The sequence below is a fragment of the Chelonoidis abingdonii genome, chromosome 5, assembly GCF_003597395.2.
Source record: "Chelonoidis abingdonii isolate Lonesome George chromosome 5, CheloAbing_2.0, whole genome shotgun sequence".
NCBI classification, from domain to species: domain Eukaryota; kingdom Metazoa; phylum Chordata; order Testudines; family Testudinidae; genus Chelonoidis; species Chelonoidis abingdonii.
In genome coordinates, this window is record NC_133773.1 from 68669674 (window position 1) to 68697263 (window position 27590).

At 39.7% G+C, this 27590-nt stretch overlaps 1 protein-coding gene across 2 annotated transcripts in view; it reads right to left on the minus strand.

Annotated features, from left to right (window-relative positions):
- Positions 1-761: 761 nt before the first annotated feature.
- Positions 762-27590, minus strand: part of MARCHF1 (membrane associated ring-CH-type finger 1) — a 247434-nt gene continuing 220605 nt past the window's right edge. For both annotated transcript variants that reach the window (XM_032802951.2, XM_075066354.1), the window contains 2 exons: positions 7417-7564; positions 762-1686 (listed from right to left, as the gene is read on the minus strand). In XM_032802951.2, the coding sequence (XP_032658842.1) occupies positions 1388-1686; positions 7417-7564 (447 nt within the window). In that variant the 3' untranslated portion in view covers positions 762-1387. The remainder of the gene's footprint in view (positions 1687-7416; positions 7565-27590) is intronic.

Consider the following 27590-nt stretch of genomic DNA (forward strand, 5'->3'; position numbering starts at 1 on the left):
CAAAGAGGGCCTAGGTTACTATAGTCCCCAGACTCACCCAAACCAGTAGTATACAGCTACTTCTGGCCACTTTTGTTCGCCTGTCCCAATAATAAACACCACGGCAATTGGAAATGAATCACAAAATTCTTTATGTAACTCACCTTTGGATATCATTTTATCTACATTCATTTATCTATTGCACTCTTTAATATTATTCACACTTCAGTTTTACATGAAAATGCTCAAAACACAAAATTAACAACTGAACTGTTGAATCCCTAATCGCTCAATCCTGAACAGAGGAGAACTATCCAGTCAAGTCAGAACAGGGCGATACTGGCATCTTTTAATAGGTCCAGGTATGTTCTTTTGTGATTACCTTAATTGCTGAAGCATGAACTCTTAAAAAATTCTGCCCCCGCTCCATCTTTAACTGTCATTCCTAGGGGTGTGAGGGTATAAATTCATTTCATATTCTTTTGTAATGTACTGCATGCTTCAACCTGTAATGCCTCCAATTATACTTTTGTCTTTTTCCATTTTGGAGAAAAACTTTCTATATATCCTTTCTACATATATTGGCAGAGTTCACATTAATTCGCCACTTAACAAGTGTCATTTATTTTAGTTTAAGATAAGCAGCACTGAAAGTGTTGTTCCAGATGTAGAGCTAATAATTTTAGCCTTGTGGCTAAATAATACTTGTATTTTATGGGACCAAGGAATTGTTTGAGGCAATTAGAGGACTTGAAGACTTTTTTTTTTGTTTTTGTTTTTTTTGCAAAATAAGCAATTTCAACAAGTAAACATCTATCCAAAAGCATTGAATGTGTGCTTCACATATCCTCAGCTCACATGGCTGCCAAAACATTCAGGCTCCAATGTAGCCATTCAACTATTTAACGATTACTTTGAGATTTAGAAAGTGAGTGACATGGTGCAGGACTGTTTACTTTGTTGATATAAGTTGAATGCGAATGACTTTTTAGTATTGTCACCATGAAGTGTATTTTTAAGATGATGATTAGCGAATAGGATGTCTAGTGGTAACAAATAAATGGAAAGTTGTTGATGTTTTCTGTAACAGAACAGTTATAGCAGGTCTGTTTCCAATTCCTTCTGGTCATCCAGTTTCAAAAGGTCATTTTGTCATGTCTGTTTGACACTGTCTGTTAGAATTGTTATTTGTTGTGCTTTCTACACTTCCACTACACCTGGCTGACTGAGAATTCTATTTCACGAACGGTCACATTCCATAAGTAATGCATGTTACTTCACTGTATCCATTTCCCTGGTCAGGGTGTTTTGTTCTTTTATTTAAAATGCATGATTGTTTCTACTTTCTGTAATGGCTGTGGTGTAAAAAAACACGCACACCTTCAATGAAGAAATAATGCCACTTCTGTCAAACTGGCATGACCTCAGAGGTCATTTCTTCAGCTGATTGCTGTGAGTTTGTACCTGTCTGTGATACTGGTACTACCACAGCATCCTTGGTTTCAGAGTTCTGAATCCATGAAGAGTTCTTCTCCAGTTTTTTAGCAGTGTCCGGGCAGTTTTGAACAAAGATCACTCGATTGTAAGCCTTCAATCTGCGCCACAACTGAATGTAGACTTTACACTGCACGTACATGAAGACTAGGCCTCCAGTGAACCCAATTGCTACCACAACCAGTTTTGTCCAAAATGGCCATTCAAGGACACCTTTCAAACAAACAAGTTACAATTAGTATCATCATCATTTTATAATGTCTCGTTGATTCCTTGTCTTTTCTGTAGCCTATACGTTCCAGTATTGCATAATGTTGACATAACATTCTTTTCAAAGGATCCCTAATGCTCTTTGTACCGTAACTATACAGTCACACACATGAAGAGCAGCTGTTATGGTAGAAGACAGCAGCTGTTCCCTTGATCATAGAAACAAGATCAGATCCCTAAACATCTAGCACATTAGAGGAGTTTTGATTTAATAGTATCAGGTCCTAGGACAGAAAGATAACTGTCCTTAAAAGAAACAGCAGACATGTTTATGATTGTACCCGTGGCCATAGTATCTATTTTAAGTAGGCAGAATGTAATTTTCTACACTGAAATGGCCAGGTCACTGGGCTTTGGGCCCTACTACTGACAAATAAATAAATAAAAACCCACACAATAAAAGCTTATTTAACACATTTGAAGTTTGATGGCTGGTCTATAAGGAGACTCAAGTGTGCCACAAGCCAGGGTATGTACAGTGTACTGGTCTGCTACACACTAAGTTGCTGTGTGGACCCTGCTACCATGCACAAAGCTTTGTAATGAGTGGTAGCAAGGTCCACATGGTCACTTGGTGCACTGTAGTTTTAGAGCCTAGTTTGCTGCATTCTAAGGGTCTGTAAATATACCTGGCACACACTATTTTATACTTCATTGAACAGTGGCACCTACAGTACCATTATGTTCCACTGGTATGGTGCTGTAGCATTGGTTCAATAGCAAATTAGTGGGAAGAAATCCACATAGTGAATAAAACAGCATCACAGCTTTTTTGTTCTTTATGCCTCTCTCTCTTTGTAGGTTTTTTTTTTCCTTCTCTAAATCAATACATTGCTATTTTCCTGCTTAGTTAAATAAGAACTTTACAGTTCTTAGTATTGTTTTTGCTCATTGCACCCTTTGCTCTCAGTTCAAAAACAGGAAAAACTCTTGAAAGGTCGTATTGTAATTGCGGAAGAGTCTCCATTGGTGATGACACTAAAGCTACAGATCAGAGAATCTGAACTCAGTAACGCTAAAATGATTCACTTTAGCTTAGAACTAGTCTCAGAACTTTGCAAAATCACTTACTGGGAACAGCTTTATCATCACATGATGATTAACATCACTGCAGCTGCTTCATATGTTTAGTGGTATGACTAAAATGGCGGGGGAACCTCAGCTGTGCATTACTGCATCAGATCTAATGATGACAGTGTTGGTGTTAATACATAATATGCAAGTGTGTAGTTTTGAGACTGCACGTTATAAGCCTCTATCAGTGCTGCTTTCTAGATACTTTAAATAAATTTATTAGTCACATATGGATGATCTTTAAAAATCTTTATTGCATATAGAGTGCAAATCATGATCAAGGTGAAACAGGATAATTTAAGCTTCACAGCAATGGTGATAGGTATGTCAGTTATCCAGCTTTTACATATGGGAAAATTGAGGCACAGAGAAATTGAACAATTTGCTTGTGACTTCTTTGTCACATTAGAGAGAGGCACTCCAAGAAGGATATGGTGTCAGCCCTAAGATTAGAATCCACTGGTGGTCAACTGCAAGGCTTAGTTGTAACCAGTAAAGCAGTAATTAGAGTTTAACCTAGGGCTGTCAAGTAATTAAAACAATCGTGATTAATCACATTGTTAAACAATAATAGAATACCATTTATTTAAATATTTTTGGATGTTTTCTACATTTTCAAATATATTGATTTCAGTTACAAGACAGAATACAAAGTGTACAGTACTCCCTTTCTATTTTTATTACAAATATTTGCACTGAAAAAAAAACAAAAGAAATGTATTAGGTGAATTGAAAAATACTAAGTACTGCAGTGCAGTCTCTTTATCAGAGAAACTTGAACTTACAAATGTAGAATTATGTTCAAAAAACAACTGCATTCAAACAAATTAAACGTAAAAGCTTTAATAGCCTAACAAGTCACTCACTTCGCGACATTCAGCTAATTACTCAAGCAAACAAGTTTGGTTACAATTGCAGGAGATAATGGCTGGCTGCTTCTAGTTACAATGTCACCTGAAAGTGAGAACAAAGGCGTTTGGCATAGCACTGTTGCTAGCGAGACGTCCAAGATATTATGTTCAGATGGCTAAAAAATTCATATGTCCTTTCACGTTCAACAGTATTCAGAGGACATGGTCATGCTGATGACATGTTCTGCTGCAATAAGATCCAAAAGCAATGCAGAACGCAACATATTCATTTTCATCATCTAAGTCAATATGTCACCGAGTCAGAAGGTGATTTTCTTTTTTGGAGGTTTGGATTCTGTAGTTTCTGCATCTGAGTGTTGCTCATTTAAGACTTCCGAAAACATGCTCCCACATTTTCCCTCTGAGATTTTGGATGCACTCAGATGTCTTAAACTCTTGGGTCGAGTGCGTAGTATTTTGTATCTAACTTGGTACCCTTCTTTGCCAATTCAATGCAAAGCGCCAAAGCAAACGCCTGTTCTCACTTTCAAGGTGAACATTGTAATAAGAAGCAGTCAACGTACTCTGTAAATGTAAACAAACTTTTGTCTAGTGACTGGCTGAACAAGAAGTAGGACTGGTGGACTTGTAGGTGCTAAAGTTTTACATTGTTTTATTTTGAATGCGTTGTTTTTCTTGTACATAATCACATTTGTAAGTTCAACTTAAAAAGATTCACTACAGTACTTGTATGAGGTGAATTGAAAAATACTGTTTCTTTTATCGTCTATACAGGCAAATGATTTGTAATAAAAAATATAAAATGAGGCAGTGTACATTTTGTATTCTGTGTTGTAATAGAAATTAACTTCATAAATGACTGGAGGATGGTGTGGACTGCACTCTCACCAAAGTTTGTAATGTCACTAAACTGGGAGGAGTTGTAGATAGGGTAGGGATAGGTACAGAGGGACCTAAACAAAGAGGATTGGGCTGAAAGAAACTGATGAGGTTCACAAGGACATGCAGAGTCTGCACTTAGGAGCAGAAGAATCCCATTCACGTTAGAGACTAGGACCAAGGGTAAGAAGGGCAGTTCTGCAGAAAAGGACCTAGACGGTTAAGTGGACGATGAAAGCTGGAATATGAGTCACAGTGTGCCCTTGTTGCCAAGAAGGCTAACAGCATTTTGGGCGATAAGTAGGGGCATTGTCCGCAAGATCGAGGGACGTGATCATTCCCCTCTTATTCGACAATTGGTGAGGCTTCATCTGGAAGTAACGTGTCCATTTTGGGGCCCCACACTATAAGAAGGATGTGGAAAACATTGGAAAGAGTCAGTGGGAGGCAACAAAAAAGATTAGGGGGCTGAGCACATGAGCTTGTGAGGAGAGGCTGAGGGAATGGGATTGGTTTAGTCTGGGGGGCAAGAAGAGGGCAGAATGAGGGGGATTTGATAGCTGCTTTCAACTACTGGGAAAGGGGTTCTAAAGAAGATGGATCTAGACTGTTCTCAGTGGTACCAGATGACAGAATAAGGAGTAATGGTCTCAAGTTGCAGTGGGAGAGGTTTAGGTTGGATATTAGGAAAAACTTTTTCCCTAGGAGGGTGGTGAAGCACTGGAATGGGTTACCTAGTGAGGTGGTGGAATCTCCTTCCTTAGAGGTTTTTAAGGTCAGGCTTGACAAAGCCCTGGCTGGGATTATTGGGAATTGGTCCTGCTTTGATCAGGGGGTTGCACTAGATGACCTCCTGAGGTCCCTTCCAACCCTGATATTCTATGAAATATTTGAAAATGTAGAAAGACATCCAAAATATTAAATACATTTCAATTGGTATTGTTTAACAGTGCGATCAATCAGAGTTAATTGTGTGAGTTAACTACAATTAATCAACAGCCCTAGCTGAACCATCTGTTTTTGCTGCTTATGCAACTGGCTTGCCTTAGAAAAATCTTTGTAAGTGAAAAATCATTGAAATAATCGCAGAATGGTGTTTGATTACCAAAGATTTCCCTATCATGGAAATTGCTGGTAAGTGCTGACTTTTTCAGGGTAGCATTTTTGAAAGTCAAAGTGACTTTAGCACATGTTCCAGTGAAAGTCAGTTGGACTCCTACTCAAGTGACAGGGATGGTCTCCTTGTTAAAACAATGACAGCTACTCCACACACTGACTTAGAAGCTTCTGAAAATCCTACCAACTAGTGATGGCTGTTGAGATGTGCTGTTAGTTTTGAAAAGTTACACACCAGGCAATAGCCTCAGCTACAGTAAATCACTGTAGCTCTGCTGAAGGCAGTGGAGCTATGCTGATTCACACTAGCTCCTTTGATCAGATATTTCTGTCATCTCACTAGACCCTGGAGTAAGTACACCAAGCGGAAATAGGGAAATATACTTTTAAGGATTCCCGCCCCCGCTCCCATCTTCCTGGCTACCTCGCTAGCGTGGAGCTTTTTGGGTAGTAAATCAGAGTTCTGAATTTCAATATGAAGAAGAGTGGGCCTGGTGTTGCATCACTGTAGGCGATGGGAGCTTTGCAGTTGTCTGCAGTTTTGAATGTGCTAATCTATTTCCTCATTGATTTCACTGAGTGCCAAGCGGTGTATCCATAGCCAGGATTTGCTCCCATGTGTTAATTTTTTCTTTAATGGATTCTTGTAACTAAAAGCAGCATAGTATTTTCAACTCTACTAAAGTAGTATACTGTATGCATGTTGGCAATATCTGCTTAGTTCATTAATCCACTGTAATCTATAAAACAAATCAGCTATGTAATCCTGCATTCAAATGCCCTTTAGCACACTGAGGCTACAGTCCTGTGGCATCCAGGAAGGGATTGTACTATTCTCCTACTACTGAAATAATAACCAAAACTTTTTTTTAAGGGTCTAAATCAGGGATAGTCAATAGATGGACCACGGGCCAAATCTGGACTGCCAGATGCTTTTGAACAGACCCCACAATCTTTTTATTTACTTATTATTTTTTCTGGATCCTGGACCTTGCCTATACGTTAATGAAGAAATGTGGACTTTGACAAAAATAGACTACCCCTGTTCTAAACTGTTCCAGTAACTCCTCCCTCTCCCTCATTTTTCTCAATGTTTGCAAGTCTGCATTCCCACTGGAACTGGAAGTGCTGAAATATCACAATAAAGGCTGCAGTCAAAGGATGAAATCTAGCTGTGTGCAGAGAATGCAGGAAAGACCTCTGTGATACTTAATTCCCACATTAAGGGCTGCACAGGACTTTCAACACTAGGTGAATTTCATGCAGAGTTTCCTGCTGGGACTAGAAGTTAACTTGCTTGAAATCTTCTAAGAAAGCCTGTTGCAAGATTTCTACCCCAGTTTTGCAGGAGAGAGAGGTTTCAATAGGTCAGATGGGCAGCTTAAATCTTTTCGATGCTCTGAACTGAACTTGAGTGAACTTTGTTTCACTCATCAATTTTTAATTGTAGCTTAAAAAAAAAAGTCCAGCTATTGAAGTAAAATGAAAAGAATGAACTGAATGGTTTAGTAGTTGTGATGCGCGCATTGAACTGTGATCTCTTTGCACTGCAGGAAAGAAAATATATTCAGCAGAAACCAGGTTTGTAAACTGAATAGGGTCCTTTGCTTTGTCATCAAACCAATTCCCTATAATCCTGTTATATATTTACAAATAAAAAGTGCCTCGCTGTCTACTGCATTTCTAATGTTTCCCTCACTGTGTTAGCAATGAAGGAGATAAAGTCACTTACCATTGTCATTGCCTTGCTTAATTTCCTCAGCAGTCCGATCTATTAAAACATATAATGACCAAACAACGCAGGTAATAGCAATAATATGGAATGTAACTGAACAGACTATCTTCCTCCTTTCACTTGTTGTCATCTGTAGTTTCTCCCACTGTAATCAGAAAAGAATTAGAAATTAAGTGGGCTTGTAAAGAAAGCTGCCTTGTTATTCTGGTTGTTCCTGTCTGAAACAAGAAGAAAGAAGGGTTAATTACAAAATATTTCTCTTATAACGTACGTCCCTAAGATAGCATTGTAAGCATCACAGACTTACCTGATGCAGTACATACAAATCTATATCAATTCATAAGAATGTAAGATCCTGTGGAAGGAGTCTCACCTCTGATATATTACCACCTGCCTATGAGTTATGCCTAATCTTGTCTTTCTGCAGCAACAGCAGATTAACAATGATAAGGAAGTCAAAAAGTGAATATTAGTTTTAACTGCAACAAGCAGCCCAAACCTGGAGCTATGAAGAAAAATTCACATCTTCCAGAACGCCAAATGTTCTTGGCTGCTTAAAAACCTGTCACTTAATCCTGGGTTAGACTCTGGATAGATTTCATACAATAGGCCAAAGTTTCTTCTCAGTTGCACCCATGCAATTCAGCTGACTTCAAACTCTGTCTTTTTCTTTTATTAATACTGTGTAGATTTTTTTTTGTTTTTACCACAGTTCCTGTTAATCGAAACAAATTCTACTAAAAGAAATACATGCTTTTTAAACAAAAGGATGGGGTATTTCAAAACAAATTGCCTCTAACGTTGATGAATACTTTTGAAATCCACAGACACTACCCTCACAGATGAAAACAATGAGGAGTCCTTGTGGTACCAACAAATGTATTTGGACCTAAGCTTTCATGGGTTAAAACCCACTTCATCAGATGCATAGAGTGAAAAATACAGTAGCAGCGTGTGTGAATTTATATATATGACATGAAAAGATGAAGTGGGTTTTAGCTCATGAAAGCTTATGCCCAAATAACTTTGTTCGTCTCTAAGGTGCCACTAGGACTCCTCGTTATTTTTGCTATACAGACTAACATCCCTACCACTCTGAAACCTGTCACCTTCATGGTTAGTTGTAAAGTAGGTGGAAAACATAGTACAACAGCGCCACCTTTCGGATGGTCATATTACTACATGACTGAACTGTAGAGATGATGAGACTTTTCTAGTTGTAGCTCTTTCACATAAAGTATCTAAGCAATGGCACAAAGCAGAGAGTAAATTCAGCTGCCAATACGTGCACAACTTGGGAGGCATGGGGTAGACCTGAAGTGCAAAATAAAAAAATGAGCGGGAAAGGAAATTTAAAGACTCAATTTTTCTCTGACAGACACATGCTCGCTCTCTCCAGCTCATGCAAGAAGACAACTGATATACCAGTAATAGTTCCTGTTTAACCCCACGTTGGGACTGGCACACAATTTTTCTGGTCATGTTGGTGTCCTTTGCAGGACAGTGATTCCTATATGATGCTACAACTTCAGTAAAAGTGTCAAAAGTATCACTTTCCAAGTGAAGCGATTCTGAATGTGGAAACAGTTATGATTCTGGGAAAGGTGCTATATATAGGCACAGTGTAAGTCTAGGCCTTTGGGACTGAAGGCTAGGGTGTTAGTGGGTAGGTGAAAGGATGTTACAAAAGCGTTCCTCACTCTTAAGGCTTCATACCATAGTTTTACAAGTCAGTAATCTCAGTGGGTTGATGTAACAAAATAATAGTTATAACCATTAAAAACAGAATACTCTGGAGACAATGAGGTGGAGGAAAAGTCAGGATGGTGTGAGGTACAGGAAAGAGAAGGACCTAGACTCTGACATTACAGAGAGAAAATGAAATAGCCATGGTTTATATTGGTTAAAAATAACAGGTGTTAAAACAGTTAGTGCCAACCTTCAAAAACTGATTTAACATAGAAAATAGTTTCTTTCCCTATTTTCTGTCTGTATTATGTCTCCTAAGTTTTGTTCTAGAGTTATTTAAACTAACAATTAATCTAGACTAATAGTGTCTGTTGGTAACAGCCATCAAGTTCAAAGGCATTGGGTCTCCTCCCCAGTTAACCTGATTCCATGCTCTTAATCACTACTACCTAATCCCATATCAGATATCTAGTTCAACTAGAAATGGTTGAAGAAAACAGGTGAAGAGTTTTGCCAATATACCATCTTATTTTTAGTCAAAATTCAAAATTTTCATGAAAATCTCAATGTTAAAATGTTTGACTAATTCTAATAGCCACCAAGTTATTGGATTAATATCTTCATAATCTTTCCTGCACTAACCTCAGCTCATTCACTCGTTGCAATGAGATTCTGTATATGGAACATTTTATTGCTAACGCAGAAAGGCCACATTTTGAAATTGTTTCTCCCTGACTAGCACATTGGCAATGAACTGGTTAGGAAACACTAGAATGTTACAGAAGGTGTGTAACATACTAACTTAATATATGACTCACTCAGGTTCATATTCTCTAGTCCTTGAATAATTCTTGTGGCTCTTCTCTGTATCCTCTCCAATTTTTCCCAACATGTATTTAAAGTGTGAACATTAGAACTGGACACTATTCCAGTAACAGTCTCACCAGGGCCATATACAGAGGTAAAACCACCCCCCATGACTATTCTACATTCCTCATTTTATGCACGTTCTCATGCAACTTCATGTTCAATCTAATAGTAATAGACAAATTTACACTTATGAACAGATGACTCCACCAACCCAGAGTTTATTATTCTTTGATTCTGTTTAGTTCTGAAACCTTACGGCAACTTTAATCCAGAATGCTGTTTTAGACTGTCTAAATAATATACGGCTTTATGTGAAATGTTGATTGGTGCCTGTAGTGGGTTCTGCAGTGATAGTACCTGATTGGTTAAGGTTGGAAAATGTCACTGCCTCAATGCTGTAGCACAGTTTCAGATGACTACTTTTACACACAGTTGGTAATCCTATAAATGGTGTGCTGAACCAAACAGTTTTCAGTCTTTCATAGCAATCTACCTACAATCAGACTCCCACAATTCACTTTGAGTTGGGTGCACTTCTTGACGTGCAGATAAAATAGTCAATGTGCAAGAGATTCAGGGATTATTTTCAAGTTAACAGTTATAGCAGGTGGTCTAGATGAATTTTCCAGGCATGTATGCTTGTTTCACTGCTGCTGCCATAGACTCCTCTCTGAGGTCTCTAGAGCATTCACTATTCAAGGCCTTGGGATGGCTGGTTTCATTACAGTTGTTTCATTACAGTTGTTCGTATTAAATCTTGCAGTCTTACATAATACTTTGGAATTGCTGAAAGATCTCACAAGTGATGTGAAATGAAACAAACCAGTCTGCTTGCCAGGTACATGTCAAGCATTTAGTCTTTTCAGTTTTCCCAGAGACTATCACCTGCATTCAGTGATATTGAGGATAGAAGCTTCTATGAGATTATTTGTTCATAGCCAGTCAGAGGCAATAACAAGAAAAAATGTGCTCAGTTCTTTGTGTCTTGCAGATAATTGAGATAGTATAGAACAGTATTCAGTTTTCAGAATATATAGAATGTAGCATTATCATCACAACTCACAGCACTAGACCTGGAGATTTTTCATCATGAAAATTCCATTCAAGCCTTTCCACTAAGGCTTGCATTTCTGAGGAAAACGCAGTCTTCAATTGTTTGGATTTCAGAAAAGGGAAAGAGGCAAAAGAATTCCACCTCAGTTTAAATCGCTGATGTTGACTTTGAATGCTTTACCTGGGATAAGTGCTGAATGTAAGAGGATTCAGTTGGGTTGCCTATAGAGAAGTTTGTTCTGTCATCTCATTTTCTCTCATGGAGCACATTTTGCCCTACTGGTGGCAGTATTTCATGGTATATTTCCTTTGCAATTAGTATTTACTAGTCTCATTTCAGTAGTGTAGCTATCTTGTTCTCTGCTAAGGCCTTCTAAACTCTGAGGGCTGATCCACCAACAGTCTCAATAAAACTGAGACAGAGGACAAAAGCTGCTTGAATACTTTGTCAGTGTTTTTTTCAGTAGAAAATGTCTTTATAGTGAAACAGAAATGTTTGTGAAAGCTTCAGTTTGTCAAATTTTTGAAAAGCTTAAAACTGAACATATTTTGGTCTCTGAAAATGTTTCAGCTTCACATTTTTTCCTCACTTTGTCTCCCTTTTTCCTCTCCCTCCAGTAGAAAAGGTGGGGGGTGGAGAATGGGGAAGCCTTCCCCCTTTTCCACCCATTGGAAAATACTTACCTTTTTGGCCCAGCTCTTTAGTGCTCTTTTAGCCAGAGGTCTAACAATCCAGCTAGTCTGACCTATAGGTATTGTTTACATGCTGAGGTCTGTATATTTTTGTTTAAATTTTGGACAGGATTTGATGATCAGCTCAGACATCCAAAGACTCTCGGCCCCTTAAAATCTAATCATTGTCACTAGTAAAATAACAAAAGTATTGGGGGAGAGAAGGGGACATCACAAAACATCTAAAGGACCAAAAAAAAAAAAAAGGCATGATGGGTTAATAAAGAACACACCTTACCAGGCAAATTTAGCTGCTTTTTGATTGTTGACAGAATTAGAGTATTAGTAGGCGAAGGGGGAAATGGCAGAGATACTTGGCTAGAGCATCAGCTGAGAATGAGGAGCACTAAGTCAGTTCTGTGCCTCCACTCTAGTTCTGAGGAGGTTCTGCCTTAGCCTTGTCTAATCTGAAGGATGCTCTCCCCTCCACCAGCTGCCAACAGCACCAATGGACCACTATGATAGCTGGGACATACACTTTATCTTGGCTGCAGAAAAGATAGTATTACTATGGTGGCTGTCCACCACCTGCGGATAGTGGGATGCTCTACCTGTGGCCAGATAAGCCAGTATCAGGGCTGCCTTGTGCTCACTGTGCTGTGTAAAGTTGCCCAGGCAGGAGAAGACTTGGTCTAATATATTCCGAATTTAGTAAAGCATTTGATTCAATGTCCCAAACATTTTACTCCCAGTATTAATACAAAATGGATTAAAAACTTCCTGAAGGCCTATAAACAAATAATAATGATAAACAGTAATATATTGAATTGTGGGAAGGATTATAGCCCATCTCATTTAACTTCTTCATTAATGATCTGGAAATGGGTGTGCACTCACCTCTCATGAGCACCTTCTGTCAGTTAGGTGTAACCTGCATTCTCTCTCTCTGTCTCTCTTTGCTCCCAGCACCCCCTGTTGTCTGTTAATCTCTTCAGGCAACCCTCTGGCCGAGTCACACACAGTATAAATACATGAAGGAACCTTTTCCAGGCTAAAAGGTCCACCACGGTTGGCCCTGTCCAGGGTCTTCAGCCCCATCTCTAAGCCTGTTTAAATCCTAGCCCCTTTCTTGGGCTTTTAGTACTGAATCTTATCACCTTCTTGGGGCTTAGATCACTTCCTCAGTGGCAGGATCTGGGCCCACCTACCCACTACTCTGGGACCCAATGCAGGGACCCTACAAATAGCAGCCATGTGCTGCTTCCTTTAGCTAAATTAGCCCCCATCATATTGTATGTACAGTTGGGGTTATTTTTTCAATGTGCATTACTTTACATTTATCCACATTAAATTTCATTTGTGATTTTGTTGCCCAATCACTTAGTTTTGTGAGATCTTTTTGAAGTTATTCACAGTCTGCTTTGGTCTGAACTATCTTGAGCAGTTTAGTATCATCTGCAAACTTTGCCACCTCACTGTTTACCCCTTTCTCCAGATCATTTATGAATAAGTTGATAGGATTGCGTCCTAGGACTGACCCTTGGGGTAACCCACTAGTTAGGCCTCACTCTTTCTGAGAATTTTACCATTTTATTTCTACCCTTTGTTCCTGTCTTAACCATTCTCAATCCATGAAAAGGTATCTTCCCTCTTAATCATACAACTTAATTTATGTAAGGCCTTTGGTGAGGACCTTGTCAAAGGCTTCTTTTGGAAATCTAAGTACAAAAGTAGTTTCTATGTTCCATCCTGAACGCCTTGTCCATATGTTTGTTTGACCGCCCTTCAATATACTCTGATAGTAAGACATTGAATTTCTTTTTTAACAGAAAGATGGCATGGCTACAACTGGGCGCGGCGTTACAGCGGCTGCAACTTCGCCGCTAAGAGTGTGAAAAATACCCGAGCGCTGCAAGATACAGTGCTGTAAAGCCTCAGTGTAATCAGTGCCGCAGTACTGGGTAAGCGCGGCTCCACAGCGCTGCAAGCTACACCCATAGAGGATATGGTTTACGTGCAGCGCTGGAGAGCTGTGACCACACACACATTCAAACGCTGCCGCCGCAGTGCTTTGAAGTTTCAAGTGTCAGCCATACCCTGAGGCTTTACAGCGCTGTATCTTGCAGCGCTCAGGATGTTTTTTTCAACCCCCTGAGCGCAAAAGTTGCAGTGCTTGTAAAGCGCCAGTGTAGCCATGCCTATGTTGACTTTTGCCCAACAATTTATGTTCTTCTATGTGTCTTGACAATTTTATTCTTTTACTATTGTTTCAAACAATTTGCCCAGTAGTGACGTTAGACTTACGGGTCTATAATTGCTGAGATGCTCTAGAGCCCTTTTTATATATTGGCGTTACATTAGCTAACTCTCCAGTCACTGGGTACAGAAGCTGATTAAAGGACAGGTTACAAACCATGTTTCATAGTTCCACAATTTCACATTTGAGTTCTTTCAGAACTCTTGGTGAATGCCATCTGGTCCTGGTTACTTATTGCTGTTTAATTTATCACGTTAATCTCAATACCTCCTCTAATGACACTTCAATCTGTGACAATTCCTCAGTTTTGTCACCTACAAAGGACGGCTGAGGTTTGGGAATCTCCCTAACATCCTCAGCCGTGAAGACTGAAGCAAAGAATTCATTTAGTTTCTCTGCAATGACTTTATTGTCTTTAAGTGCTTCTTTTGTATCTTGATTGTCCGGGGCCCCATTGGTTGATTAGCAGGCTTCTTGCTTCTGATGTACTTAAAAAACATTTTTATTACCTTTTGAGTTTTTGGCTAGCTATTCTTCAAACTCCTTTTTGGCTTCCAGCACTTAGGTAACGCGGAAAGACCAGTGATCCTGATTAAACCACAAACACTCAGACTCCCAACAAATTCCAGAGCCTACTAAAGATAATAACACCCAACCTACAGGATGTGTACCATTCTACAATGAATAGAATCATAAGGTTGGAAAAGACCTCAGGAGGTCATCTAGTCCAACCCCTTGCTCAAAGCAGGGTCAATCCCCAACTAGTCCCCTCAAAGACTGAACTCACAACCCTGGGTTTAGCAGGCCAATGCTCAAACCACTGAGCACCACTGATACCCTAGCCCACCAGTGGCCCTATCCTCCCCATTACCCACACAGATCTCTTTGGTTTTCTGGCCTGCACTGGTTGAAGAGAGGAGTGGAAACTCAAGCACCAATGGTGGAAAACAAAGGATGATTCAGACAGGATGAAACATGACAAATTCCTGAACGCCTCTGCTGAGTCTATATTACAGGCCAAGAGAACGTTCTTATCAGCTACCATTCAGGCTGCCAAATCCCACTCCAAAAAACTATCCAGGATGGTACATGGCTTTATCAATCCTGGGTGCCTATCACCTGCATTAGAGCTGAGTATCAAGTGCTGCAAAGAACTATCATTCTACTTCCCTGAAAAGATCACATAGGTTTGGAAAGCCTTCTCCAACAGCATGAATTTCAAATTGGGTTCAAGGTCTCGGTCTCTATCTTCAAAACACATCATCATGAGCTGGGCCCAGGATACCTAATGCACGATTTAAACCTTCAGAACAAAGATCACAGTCAACAACTATGCTCCTCTGACATGATGGAAAACTCTGAACAATAACAATAAAGTTTGTGTGGAAAACAGAACCCCTTCCAGGGATGATCTGAGACTGTAGAATGAACTCCCCCAAGAGCTGACTATCATATACCTCATTATTTTCCACTCCAAGTACAAGGCACATTGCTTTGACCTTGTCTGTTCTCATATAAACACACAGCAACAGTTACATTTAACAATAGCAAAAACCCACCACCCTACCAAAACAAGACACTCCACTGCACACGCTTCTCTCTGTGGGGAGAGGGTGAGAACAAACAAGTGACAGATGTGTAGTCACATTGCTTCTTTCACTACTGGCAAGCACTCAGATACTACTGTGATGAGCAAGGTATAAAAACCTGTAGGGAACAGAACTTTTAATAGTGAAGAAAACTCCACAGATTTTGTTTAATTTATTAATAGCATCTAGTAGCCTCAACCAGGTCAGAGCCCCATTGTGCTTGGCACTGTGTAAAAATAGAATAAATGATCATCCTTGTCCCAAAGACCTTACAATATAACACTTAGCAACAAATAGAACTTCCTTTAACACTGGGCTTTCATTTATAACACTTAGGAAATTAGTCTTTTCTCAAAGTTAAACTGGGTATGTAATGTTGTTGATGCCTGAAGCACAAAAGACTTTTGAATCTAACTAGGGAGGCATAAGGGGGCAGGAAGGGGGCAAGCAGTGAGACCTTGAGCAAAGGAATGAGGAAGCAGTCAGCCAAAGAGACTAAAAGGGATAAAAGTGAGGGGCTCCCTTCAAAGTCAATCTACAACTAGGAGCAGAATTTGGCCTAAGAGGGGGTGCTGTAATGAGGCTGGTGGAGTAAAAGAGACAGCAGCAGGAAGGAGGACAGGCCAGAGAAATAGCAAGAGAAGTCTAAATGGGAGTGGGGGGAGGAATTGGGGAAGGCATATTATATAAAACAAATAAAAAAAATTGCACCCATGAGTGTCAATATGGGTGGTAATGGTAGGTGCACCAGTTTCACTTTTGGTGAGATGTTTATACTGTGATTTCACGGTGCTGTATAAGAGCCTGGCTACACTTGCAAGTTAGAGCACGTTAAAGCAGCCCCAGGCGCCATAACTCCTGAGATGTCCATACTGGCAAGGCACGTAGAGTGCCTGGACTCTGCAGCTGGAGCACTACTGGTAATCCACCTCCGTGAGAAACATAAAGCTTGCTGCATCCCAACTGAAATGCCCGGGCGTCAGTGTGGACGAGGTGCTGCATTACTGCACTGTGATTGGCCTCCAGAAATGTCCCATAATCCCATGAAGTCAAGTGGGCATTTTTCTCATTGTTTTGAAATCGGCTGCAGGCGTGCAGCTATCCTCTTTCAAAGCTCTCTTTCTGATAGCCGACATGCTTATCTACTCCGGGACAAAGCAAACCGTTAGTGTGGAATGCTGCTGTTGTGAGTGCGTGTGTGTGTGTGGGGGGGTCTGCTGTTGTCTGAACTTACAAGACAGCATGCTGACACACTCTCTGCCCCCCCCAAACACACTGTGTCTCCCTCCACATACACAAAAAAACAGTTCCTGTCGCATTCAGCCCCGCCCCCCCCCATTGAAAAGCTCGTAGCAGCCATTTGCACACTGGAATAGCCACCACAATGCCTCTTTGTGGCATTTCAAGAGTTGCTAATGTGGCCATGCCAGTGTGCTTGCAGCTGACACTGTAAACACACGGCAGCTTTTTCCCTGCTGCGGTCTCCGAAGGCTGGTTTAACTCCCAGCGCTCTACATCTGCAAGTGTAGCCGTGCCCTAAGAAGATAGAAAGCTCTTCAGGGCAGAGATCTATAAGACAACAGAGTGAGTGAAGAGATAACAGAAGAATGTGGGGGAAGAATGAGGGGTACAGCAAATAAATACTGTGGTTCTAATTCAGTCCTGCCAGAACTCCAATAAAGTCACTGGGGATGTACTTGTTTGTACCAAGGATGCTTTGTGTCTTATGGAATTTTGTGTTATAAGCTTCATAGACATCTCTCAATTCTCTCTCTCCTTTTTATTTTGAGCAAAGAGGGTCAAGCGGAGGTGAGTGATGGAAGGCTAACCAAAAGAGGTCATTTTAACAACCAGAATATTACATTTGTACTGTGAAAGACAAGATGGGTGTGGTAGTAAAACTTTTATCGGACCAGCTTCTACTGGTGAGAGACGAGCTTTTTAGCTACACAGCGCTCTTCTTCAAGTCTGGGAAAGGTATTCAGAATGTCACAGCTAAATACAAAGTCAAACCGATAGTTTAGCATAAGTAGTTAGCACACACTCTAAGGGACCATTCAAGGTAGAGTGGCCTGTAGTCATAGGACAAAATGGGGGCAGGGAGGGGGTGTTTAGTGGGTTACAGAGTGTAGTAATTAGCCATAAATCCAGTGTCTTTATTAAGACAATGCTTAATTTGTGTCAGGGCTGAGCCCCAGCACCTCTGGGCTTGCCACGTCAATTATGAAAGCTAAAAAATTGCTGGAGCCCTTGCACCTCCTTCATTACAAATTAAGCACTGACTAAGACCATGATTTTTAGTGACTATGAATTCAAGCTCCAACACTTGTCTTTTGAAAGAGTTGTGCAGGTTGGTAACCACTAGAGGGTGCTATAAGACTGTGTACTGAGTTCATGAAGTTCATAATACAATGTATTGTGATGAGAATTCAAAGGCACAAAGAAATGAAAGCAAGATTTTGTATCTTCGCACAAAAATAAAATCAGCCATTAAAAAGTGTATTGGACTAAATATAGAAGTAAAAAAAATGTGCATTGTAGATTTTATGCACACATCTCAAAACCTTTGAAAAAGAAATTGAACATTTTGTTACTAACTCATGCCATAGAAAGTTTGTAATAATCTTAGTTAACAATACACATTGCTCCTCATTCAAGCTTTTTGCTTCCTCTCTGTTATAAAGACATGATCTTCCTCCAAAAACTAAAAGCTGTTACCGAAGTTCATAATCATTTTTTTTCTAATTACAAATGAAATCATCATGAGTCATCACAGAAATATGAATTTAAACAGTTTGCCTATATTCAGTGAGGAAAGGGTATCTAAATAAGACTATGATAGCCAGTGTAGTTAACCAGTTCCTTACCCCTGCTGGGTAATCTACAGGAAATCCATAGTACTTGAGGGGGCTGGCTATATGTCAAAAGGAAGCAGGATCAAAACTGCCTCTTTTTGAGGCAACACTGGTTAACCAAAATCACTATGCTGGTTTTATTCAAGCAATTACTCAAAGACAGGTTTTCTGAAGTATCCAGGGAGGCAGTCCCATTTTTTAGAGATTGCTTACTTAAGACATTTTCGGTCACGTTTTCAAAGGGGTCTTAACTCAGTCTGTAGAAGTATGCCTGCAATTCAAATTCCTACACACAACACTTCGGTAAACAGCATTTATGCAAACCAGTTCCAGGATCGAAACAGAAGTCTCTCCAAACAGGCTGCACCCTTAGGATTATAGTTGCCTTTGGCTCACATGTTCCCATTCCCCTGCAACAGAATCACAGACACTGTTCAGAGAGCCACACATCCCTGATCTAGCCTATCCTGTACCTCAAGCATTAGCCACAGTATGGCAGATAGAGCCCTGAAAGGGCATATTTCCGCAGCGTGCTAACGATGCAGTTCTCTGCCGTCAGGGTTTCCCACAACCTTCACTTGGGCCAAAAGACTTGGCCCACAATAATTTATTCCAACAATTTTGTATTTAGCTACCCATATCTGTAAATTAATATGCTATTTACATACATAAAGGTCTCTCTTTTGCAAGGGGCAAATGACTGTACATACAAAACTGAAGTTACAAGTTAGGCTGCTTTGGGGAAAGGTGTCTCTCCTTTGAATGCTTGGAGCAGGAGGAAACTAACCTTGTACTTTGTAACAAACGTCAAAAGAAAAGAAGATAAAAAAGATCTCAGAACATAAGAAATTCAGATATCGCCAGCAAAGAAGTGCTAGTGGCTCAAAGTCCAGGTCAGTCAACGTCCTGAGTATGTCATAGCAGCCACTCAGAGGGCTGTGCCACTTCAAAGAGGCATCTCAGAGACTGACTGAAGTAGAGAAAGATGTCTGATCTTGCTGAGAAAGGGCTTCTGTAGAATTCATTAATTGTAACTATTGTATCTTTTTCTGGATCTTAGTTTTCTAGGATTGATTAGAGCAGCCCTGGAAAGGGAAATTCTATAGTGATTGAGCATCAAATCTTTTGTGTTCCATATGTTTTCCTGTTGCATCAATCCTTCTTGCTATATATAATTCTGCAAACAAACATGATAGGTAACAGAATACAAGAAGCAGCACCCACACCTGAATGGAGCTTCTTCTGTTCACATCTAGAGACAAGGGTATTTTATTACATAGTTTCTGTTCTTTTTTCAAGAAAGTAAATAAGTGGGGAAGGGGGAGAGACTGTGTCCTCCCTGCTCCCACCCAATAATCTCTGCAAAAGGGAATCTGAAATGATGATTTTATGATGTCTTTGTTCAGTGTGACATTGCATGATCTAGTGGACTGGGCACTGGAGACCTGATGTGGGGCTCCCTCAGAATCTCCTGTTGAAGCTGTTCCACTTTGGATAAATCATGAGCAAATCACTGGGAAGGTGTGGAAGGAAAAAGAACAAAAGAGAGCAAAAGACTAGCTGATGGTTGCAGCACTTGCTTAGGAAGTCAAAGGCCTCCAGTCCCTCTGCTCCAAATAATTTTATAGGCATCTATCTCCGACAGAGGGGCAGTTTTGAGCACACACCACTTGGCTTAATGTCTCCCATTGACTACCTGAGGGGAAGAGCTGCCTAGCATGCTGGCTTTTGTGAATCCCACTGTAAGGGGCCTATGTCTCCCATGCTCTGTATAAGAAGCTAGGTGCCTAACTGAGGTGTTTTTTTTTTAGGCATGTTTAAGTTAAGCAGGGAGACTTTTAGCATTGCCATGCTCAAGTTCCTTTGGGAACCTACCCCACGTAACCTTCTGCAAGTCACTTCACCTTTCTGTGAATCAGTTTCCCTTCTGACTCTTTATTTGTCTTGTCCACTAAGACTACAAGAAATCTGGGGAATACAGTCTCTCACTATGTGTTTGTACATGCCTAACACAATGCGTCTCCAGTTGCGGCTGCTTAGCACTAATGCAATCCAAAAGACAGTCATAATAGGGGCTGTGCTGCACTACAGGCCAGTACTGAAGCTACCACTATCAAGTGGAGCTCAGTGCCACCACAGAGAATAGCTTGGATGAAATCCAAGATGGATAGGGCTTTCCTTCAGATCAGTAGGGAGTGATCTTTTCTGACAAACATCTAGAAGATGACCACGCCTATTGTCATAAACAGATAAGTAAGAGTTAATAGAACAGAAGTACTTCATATCTCTTTTGCCTGTAAAGGGTTAACATGATCAGTGAGCCTGGCTGTCACCTGACCAGAGGACCAACCAGGGACAGGATATTTTCAAATCTTGAGGGAGGGAAGTTTTTGTGTGTGCTGTTAGTTTTTGGTTGTTGTTCACTCTGGGGGCTCAGAGGGACCAAGCGTGCACCAGGTTTTCTCCAAGTCTCTCCGATACAGGCCTTAAAGTTAGCATAGTAAGTGCTAGGCAGATAAGGCGAGTTTAAAGGCTTATGTTTGGTTTTCTTATTTGCAATAGTGTATGTTGGCTGGAAGGAGTTCAAAATTTGTATTTTTGCTGAAGAGATTTTTAAACTTTACTTGTATACTGTAGGCCTGGGAGGGGATTCCAGTGTCCCATGCTGAAAGACCTGTAAACAATTCTTATCTTAAAATTACAAAGATAATTTTTACTGTTTTTTCTTTCTCTCAATTAAAGCTATTTCTGTTTAAGAACCTGCATTGTTTTTTTATTCTGGTGAGACCACCAGGGAGAGGGCTGGATCCACCAGGGAATGTGGATGGGGGAAAAGGAGGGAAGGGGGAGAAAGGTATTTTTTCTCTCTGTGTTAGGATTACTTTTCTCTCTACCAGGGAGAGTCTGGGAGGGGGAGAGAGAGGGAGGGGAAGGTGATTTTCCCTCTACTGTTTTCAAGATTCATGGAGTTTGAATCATAGTGATCTTCCAGGTAACCCAGGGAGGGAAGCCTGAGGAGAGGCAACGGTGGGGAAAGGGTTTACTTTCCCTATGTGTATAATCCAGAGGATCTGGAGCTGAGAGGGTCCCAGGCAAGGTTTTGGGCGACCAGAAGTGTACCAGGCACTGGAATTCCTGGTTGGTGGCAGCGCTACAAGTACTAAGCTGGTAATTGAGCTTAGAGGAATTCATGCTGCTACCCCATCTTTTGGACGCTAAGGTTCAGAGTGGGGAATTATACCATGACACCTATCTCATTACAATATCCAGAAAGGATGCACTCTGGCTGCAGAGAAATCCATCATAAACGCAGTCAGAGAGGACAGGCTAAATGTGAATAACCCATACAGGACTAAAGGGGGATGAAATCTAGCCCTGACCCTCCGCCAAGAACCTTCATTCACGAGCTTCTGCTACCACCCACTCTTGCTAAACCAGACTCTTGAGCAATCCTTCCATATATTCCATGGATTTGTTGCTCACATCCCTGGCTCTTCCATAGCCAGCCAATTCCTTCCCCTGTCCACTCTGCCATTGAGAAATTACTGCACATCTCTGTGGTGAGATCCCATATAAGATGTCTCTAAGCATATATCTTTAGGTAAGATGTCTTGCTCCAGCTATCAAAAAGAATAACCTACATTTGTATAGTAGGTCATCCTAACGAGGGCTAAAATGACACAAGTCACAATTACATTAGTGCTGGAAAGCCAGGCTCACAACAGTTAATCCAAAATTTTAGCTTCCCAATCAAAGCAATAGGGACTGCTGCATTTTATGGCATATACTGTATGTTAGCAGAATGTTAGTGGTATATCTAATGGCATGTATTATCTCTTATTATAGAACGTATCCAGTTTTTTAGCTGTGATACACCATTAAGGCTGAACATGTTGTGAAAGCCACTCTAGAGACAGGACCAGCCATGAGGGCCCCTTCCTTCACCCCCCAGAGCCATGCCAGAGCATGCCTTTCTACTCCATGGCAAGAGTCATCTATCTACCTCTCAACACCAAACAATATTGGCACCATCTCATGGCTGATTATTTTTATGTTGGTATTAGTCTTAAATCTATAATGGTGCAGAGAGCATGGAACAAAGCCATATTTAACATGGAGGGGCAATGGGAAAGAGGGTGGATGAGCCACTTGCACTGACAAGAGGAAGGAGGGGAAAAGGGGGGATGGAACAAACAAGATGAATGTTTAACATTGTGACCAAAGGACCTCCTAATGCCAGCTGGCAGAGGGGTGCATTAGGGTTACAGGGATCCCGAGTCTGGTATTTACATACTAGTTCCCCCAAGAGTGTTACGTAAAATCTCTACTGAAAGCCTGAGTCACACTGGTCATCGTAGTCTTTGTGAAGTGTATGTGCAAATAATACATAAGGAGATGCGTGTGTGTCTCTATAGAAAATTATATTCTTTTAAAGCCTTGAAGATAAAGGCAAATGATGTGCCTCAAGATGGATTGCTGTACTATATAATTTCTTCTTTCAGCTGAGTCTGGTTTTGCAGGTAGCTATTGAAAATATCTCCAATTTAATCTACACACTTGACCATTATTAGTCATGGCACTGTAATTGTGATTTCTGAGCCCAATTTCTACATTAGTATTTCTACATTAGTATTTCAAACAAGGTAGTTGATGCGATCCTCTAACATAAAAATTCATTTGATACAAATTTGACTGATATTTATAGTTAATCCTTTCCTTATAATCTTGAAAAAACCTAGGTAATCTGTTGCTAAGCTTTCTGTTACAGGAAATGTATTTAAAATATATCATCATCTTCAATTATACTGGTTACTTCATAAATGCTAAAAAGTTGATATTCTAATTTGAATCATATAAATACAATTGAAGCTCTGTATTACTTATTTGGTATCCTCTTTGAGACTTTTGAACTATGAACTAAATGTCTATTTCTAAGTGTTTCCAGACTTCTCTGTTTGCAAACTTTTGCGACATGATTCTATTTCTTGCAGATATGGCAGGTTTGACCATATGTTGGACATTGTCTAGGTTTGTGCCTCCTTCCATAACTAGAACATTCTTTCATATGCTCATACGTTTTAACTATAATACTTTCACTCTGTTTTCCTCCCTAGACTTGTTCTTTACTTTTTCTTAAGTCTGTATTCACATCAGTTTGTTTTCTTTCTGAAATATGCAATCATTGATTAAGTTCAGCAGTTTGGCATATTTGCATTTTTTCCCCCAGATTTAGCAGGCTCTTTTAACAGTCTTTTTCTTACATTGATATCTTTTATACCCATCACAATTTGATTTCTGATAATTGACTTTGATTTTGGAAATTACCCATCTGACTTCTCTTTAGATCTGTTGAAAATTATTTGAAAGTCTTGTCCTCCATTTGATTTCTTGAGTGAAACTCAAAATCTTTCAAATGTTTCATTTCTTTTTGGTAAACAGTATTCCTCACATTTTTAAAGATTGTTGTCTAATATTAAGCTCAAACAAATTATATAATTAAATTGCTGCAATATTCAAAAAGATTGCCAACATTTTGGACATCTTCTTTATGAGTAGATACTGATGCCCTCACAAATCAAATTCTTGTTTAAACTGTTTCCAATTTTTTTCCTCAACATTTCTTGACATTTTTAGAAATGTGAGAACTCTTAATGGATCCATCTTCTTTCATTTAAATTTGTTTTTCACTCCTGAATAACTTTTACTTCAGGATTTTTTTAAATAACTTCTTCCAGTTCTTTTTATCACTTAGCCCACTCCTTTTTCTGTGTGTTAGAGTACTTGAATAGAAAACACTAGTCTTTCTAATAATTCATTGCTAGTAACTTAACAGCAGTTTTTATTAGACATATAGTTAACATATATACAGAGAATCTTAATACAGGTCAATCTATCTAACCTGAAACCAGCTGCCTCTTCCTACTGTCAGCTCCCACACCCTGGAGACTCTATTCATTCTCCTAAAGCCACAGTAAATCCACATACTGTTCTTTTGAGAGCAGAGGATCTGGGAATTCTGGGACTGTCTGGTGGATCAGGGGCTGGGGACTCTACGGGGCTTGAGGGTTGGAGCATGCCTTTTGCTAACCTGTAAATGGACAGCGTGGATAGGCTGAGAGTGGAGTGCTTGTGAAGGGGGAAGTCAGGGAGTTGACCCCTGGTGAGCACAGACAAGGCTTCCTCACACTAAGGGCAGATGGTAGCGAGGTGCCTCACAACTCTGAGTACCTTTGGGAAGCATCACAAACATCACCTCAACTAATCTGTGCGTCTCTCTCTCTGTCTTGTCTAATTAGACTGAAAGCTCCCAGAGGCAAAGACTATGTCTTTATTATGTTCTATAAGTTGCTTAAAGTATTTTGGTTAGCAAGAGACCTCTCATGGATCACCTTCCCCTCTCTATTCACGACACAACTTAGTTCCCCAAATATTTAATTATGAGACCTGGAATCACCTTGAGAAACATGTGTCAAAATTAGAACTGATCAAATAATATTCATTAGATAATTTATTCAAAATTGCTGATATTTTAAATATAATACTAAAAAAAATTATATTTTCCTATTATTTACTAAGTCCCAGTCAAAATTCATGCATCCAGCCATCATCCTGGTGACTACCAATCTCCTGTGGCTACTGTATAATATTAGTTATTCCTCCTAAAGTCTGGAAAAGATTTGCACCTGAATTTGCTTTGTGTTAAGCAAACATAAGGGGAAAGAATTGCACTTAGTACTAAATTGTGCTAAAAATGTCCTATTCTCTCCAAATCATGCACTCCCCCCACTTTTGTTCCATTTGTCTTAGCATCAGAGTAAAACCACTTTTTAGAGAGAGAGACAGTGAAAATCCCCTATGCTCGCTTGTTTGTTACAAACAGAACTATAAACCACTTATTTCAGATTTGCCAGAGATCTTATGGTATAATTTGACTTGAAAGTATTATATTTTCTATCATCAGTATAACCCTGATTATAATTAGACCATGTGCGTAACTCCCCTTCACATCAACCTATATTCCATAATGTGGATTGAGAGAAGTATAGCTTTATATGTTGGAAGCAACAATACACAGATAAATACACACACAACAACGAAAGGCTACATCCCAAAGAAAGCTCCTAGAGAATCCTGACACAAAAGGGAAGTAACTTCATTAGAAACTTTAATACTCATTCAGGAGGAAGACAGAGTTAAAACCCTCAAATATTCTGAAAAATATATTTAACTGTAGCCAATCATTCTTCCCCTCAGTATCAGCCATTCATTCTTCAGACCTCTTTCTAAATACCCTGAAGTGTCACTGTCCATAATTTCATGACTGCATATTAGGAAACCACATACAAATATTTTTCTGGGCATGTCTACAAGGTACCTTAGAGTGCACCAGCAAAGATGTAAATTCTAATGTGATCAGCCTGTTGCACACTAAATGGCCCCTGTGGATCCTGCTGGAATGCACTAAAAGTTCCCTAGTGCACATTAGCGTAGTTCTGCTTGAAGTGGGACTACATTAACGTGCACTAGGGAACCTTTAGTTCAGGCATAATTTGATAAGAGTTGGACGAACCTCTAAAAGTTGCTACCCAAATCCCCACCTGCGTCCCTGTTTTTATTTTCATTTTCTGTTCTGTTAGATGCAAACAAAATTGCCGCCAGTGAATACTGCTCCTTCCTACTCACCCAGTAAATAGTGCAAGTGATCCTGAAAATAGCCATTTTTCATGTGGTCATTATTTTCTTCCTGAAGAATAAATTAACCTTACTTGGGTGGAGAACCAGAACCCAGTATTTGATATTCACTTATTCAAATCAATCTGATTCATAAGAAACGTGTTGTTTGGTTTGGGTGACTCTATAGGCCAAAGGTGTGCCAGTCTGACATTTTCTAATGCATTTCAGCTTGATCAGGTCAGTACACTTGACTGTTCAAGTGCAAGTGTAATATATATGTCAGATTCAAATGCATGACTTGCTACATCCCAGTGATTGAAAGAAGGGAGGTGCTTTATTTTCTTTAAATTTGACCTTTGCAAAAAATGTGCCAATTTGTCAACAAGTAGCTACTCCTATCTCATTGTTTCTTATACTTTTCTCCATGGAGATGATCCTCTGATCCAATGAAACAAAAACCAATCTGTGCTGAATAATCCAGGAAAGTCCTTCACAAAAGTACAGCCGTAACACACAGATGAGGAGTTGAGGCAAGCTTTACGTTCTCAAAGTCCTCTTGCAAAGATCTAATATTGTGCTTTTACTTTTCCCATAGCCAACTTCTGAACATCATGTGGCAGGGGAGTGAGGTATATGTAGAAAATTTTACGTCCTTGTAGTGAAAGACTATATTTTTAAACTTAAAAGAAAAATGAGTTCAGTATTGAAAGTTGTAAAATATAGGAAATTAAATATATTATTTTCCCTAATTTAACATAATTTAGACCCAGTGCTGCGAATATAGCAGTTGATTACAAGAGAAGAGCCATAATATATATTGTAAATGAAGTAATTACATTTATTCCACCAATAACAAGCAAACCAGATCCAGGCAGAGGCTATATATAACCTGCTTCTTAGCTGCCTCTATTCAGAACTACTCATATGCTTTGAAAGTTTAGTTTAAATAATCTCGGTAAAGTTTGGATATTTTAATTTGATTAATTTAGTCATTTATTACATTATTAATCAGTATTAGGCTGGCAAACAGTCCTCTTCCATTAAAGCCAATGGCAAAATTCCCATCAGTTTCAAAATCAAGCCCTAAAAACTGAATGTTTCAAGTATTTTTGAAACTCTCTCTAAAAGTCAACAAATAACTAACAGCTTCAGATTTGTTTTAAGTCAAGATTGGGGCTGAGAATTGAAAAATTGATGTGTTCAGCTTCTTATGTTTTTAAATTTTCCAGTATGACTCAGTAAATTTCAAAGACCTGTTTCACATATCACTATTAGGACATGATTGACTGGATTCTTCACCAAAAAGGATGGGGATAAAAGGTCTAGACTCGTTCTGAGTCACACAGACCACACTACTGAGTAGAGCAGAATTGTAATAATCTCAGCACCTGCTGAAATGCTACATTTCTGTCAGGGACACAGCTGGGACTCTGGGCTTACCCACAGCCCCTTTGTTAACTGTGTCATACAAAGAGAGTTTGGAATGTACAAAAGGCATTTTACCTAACCAGA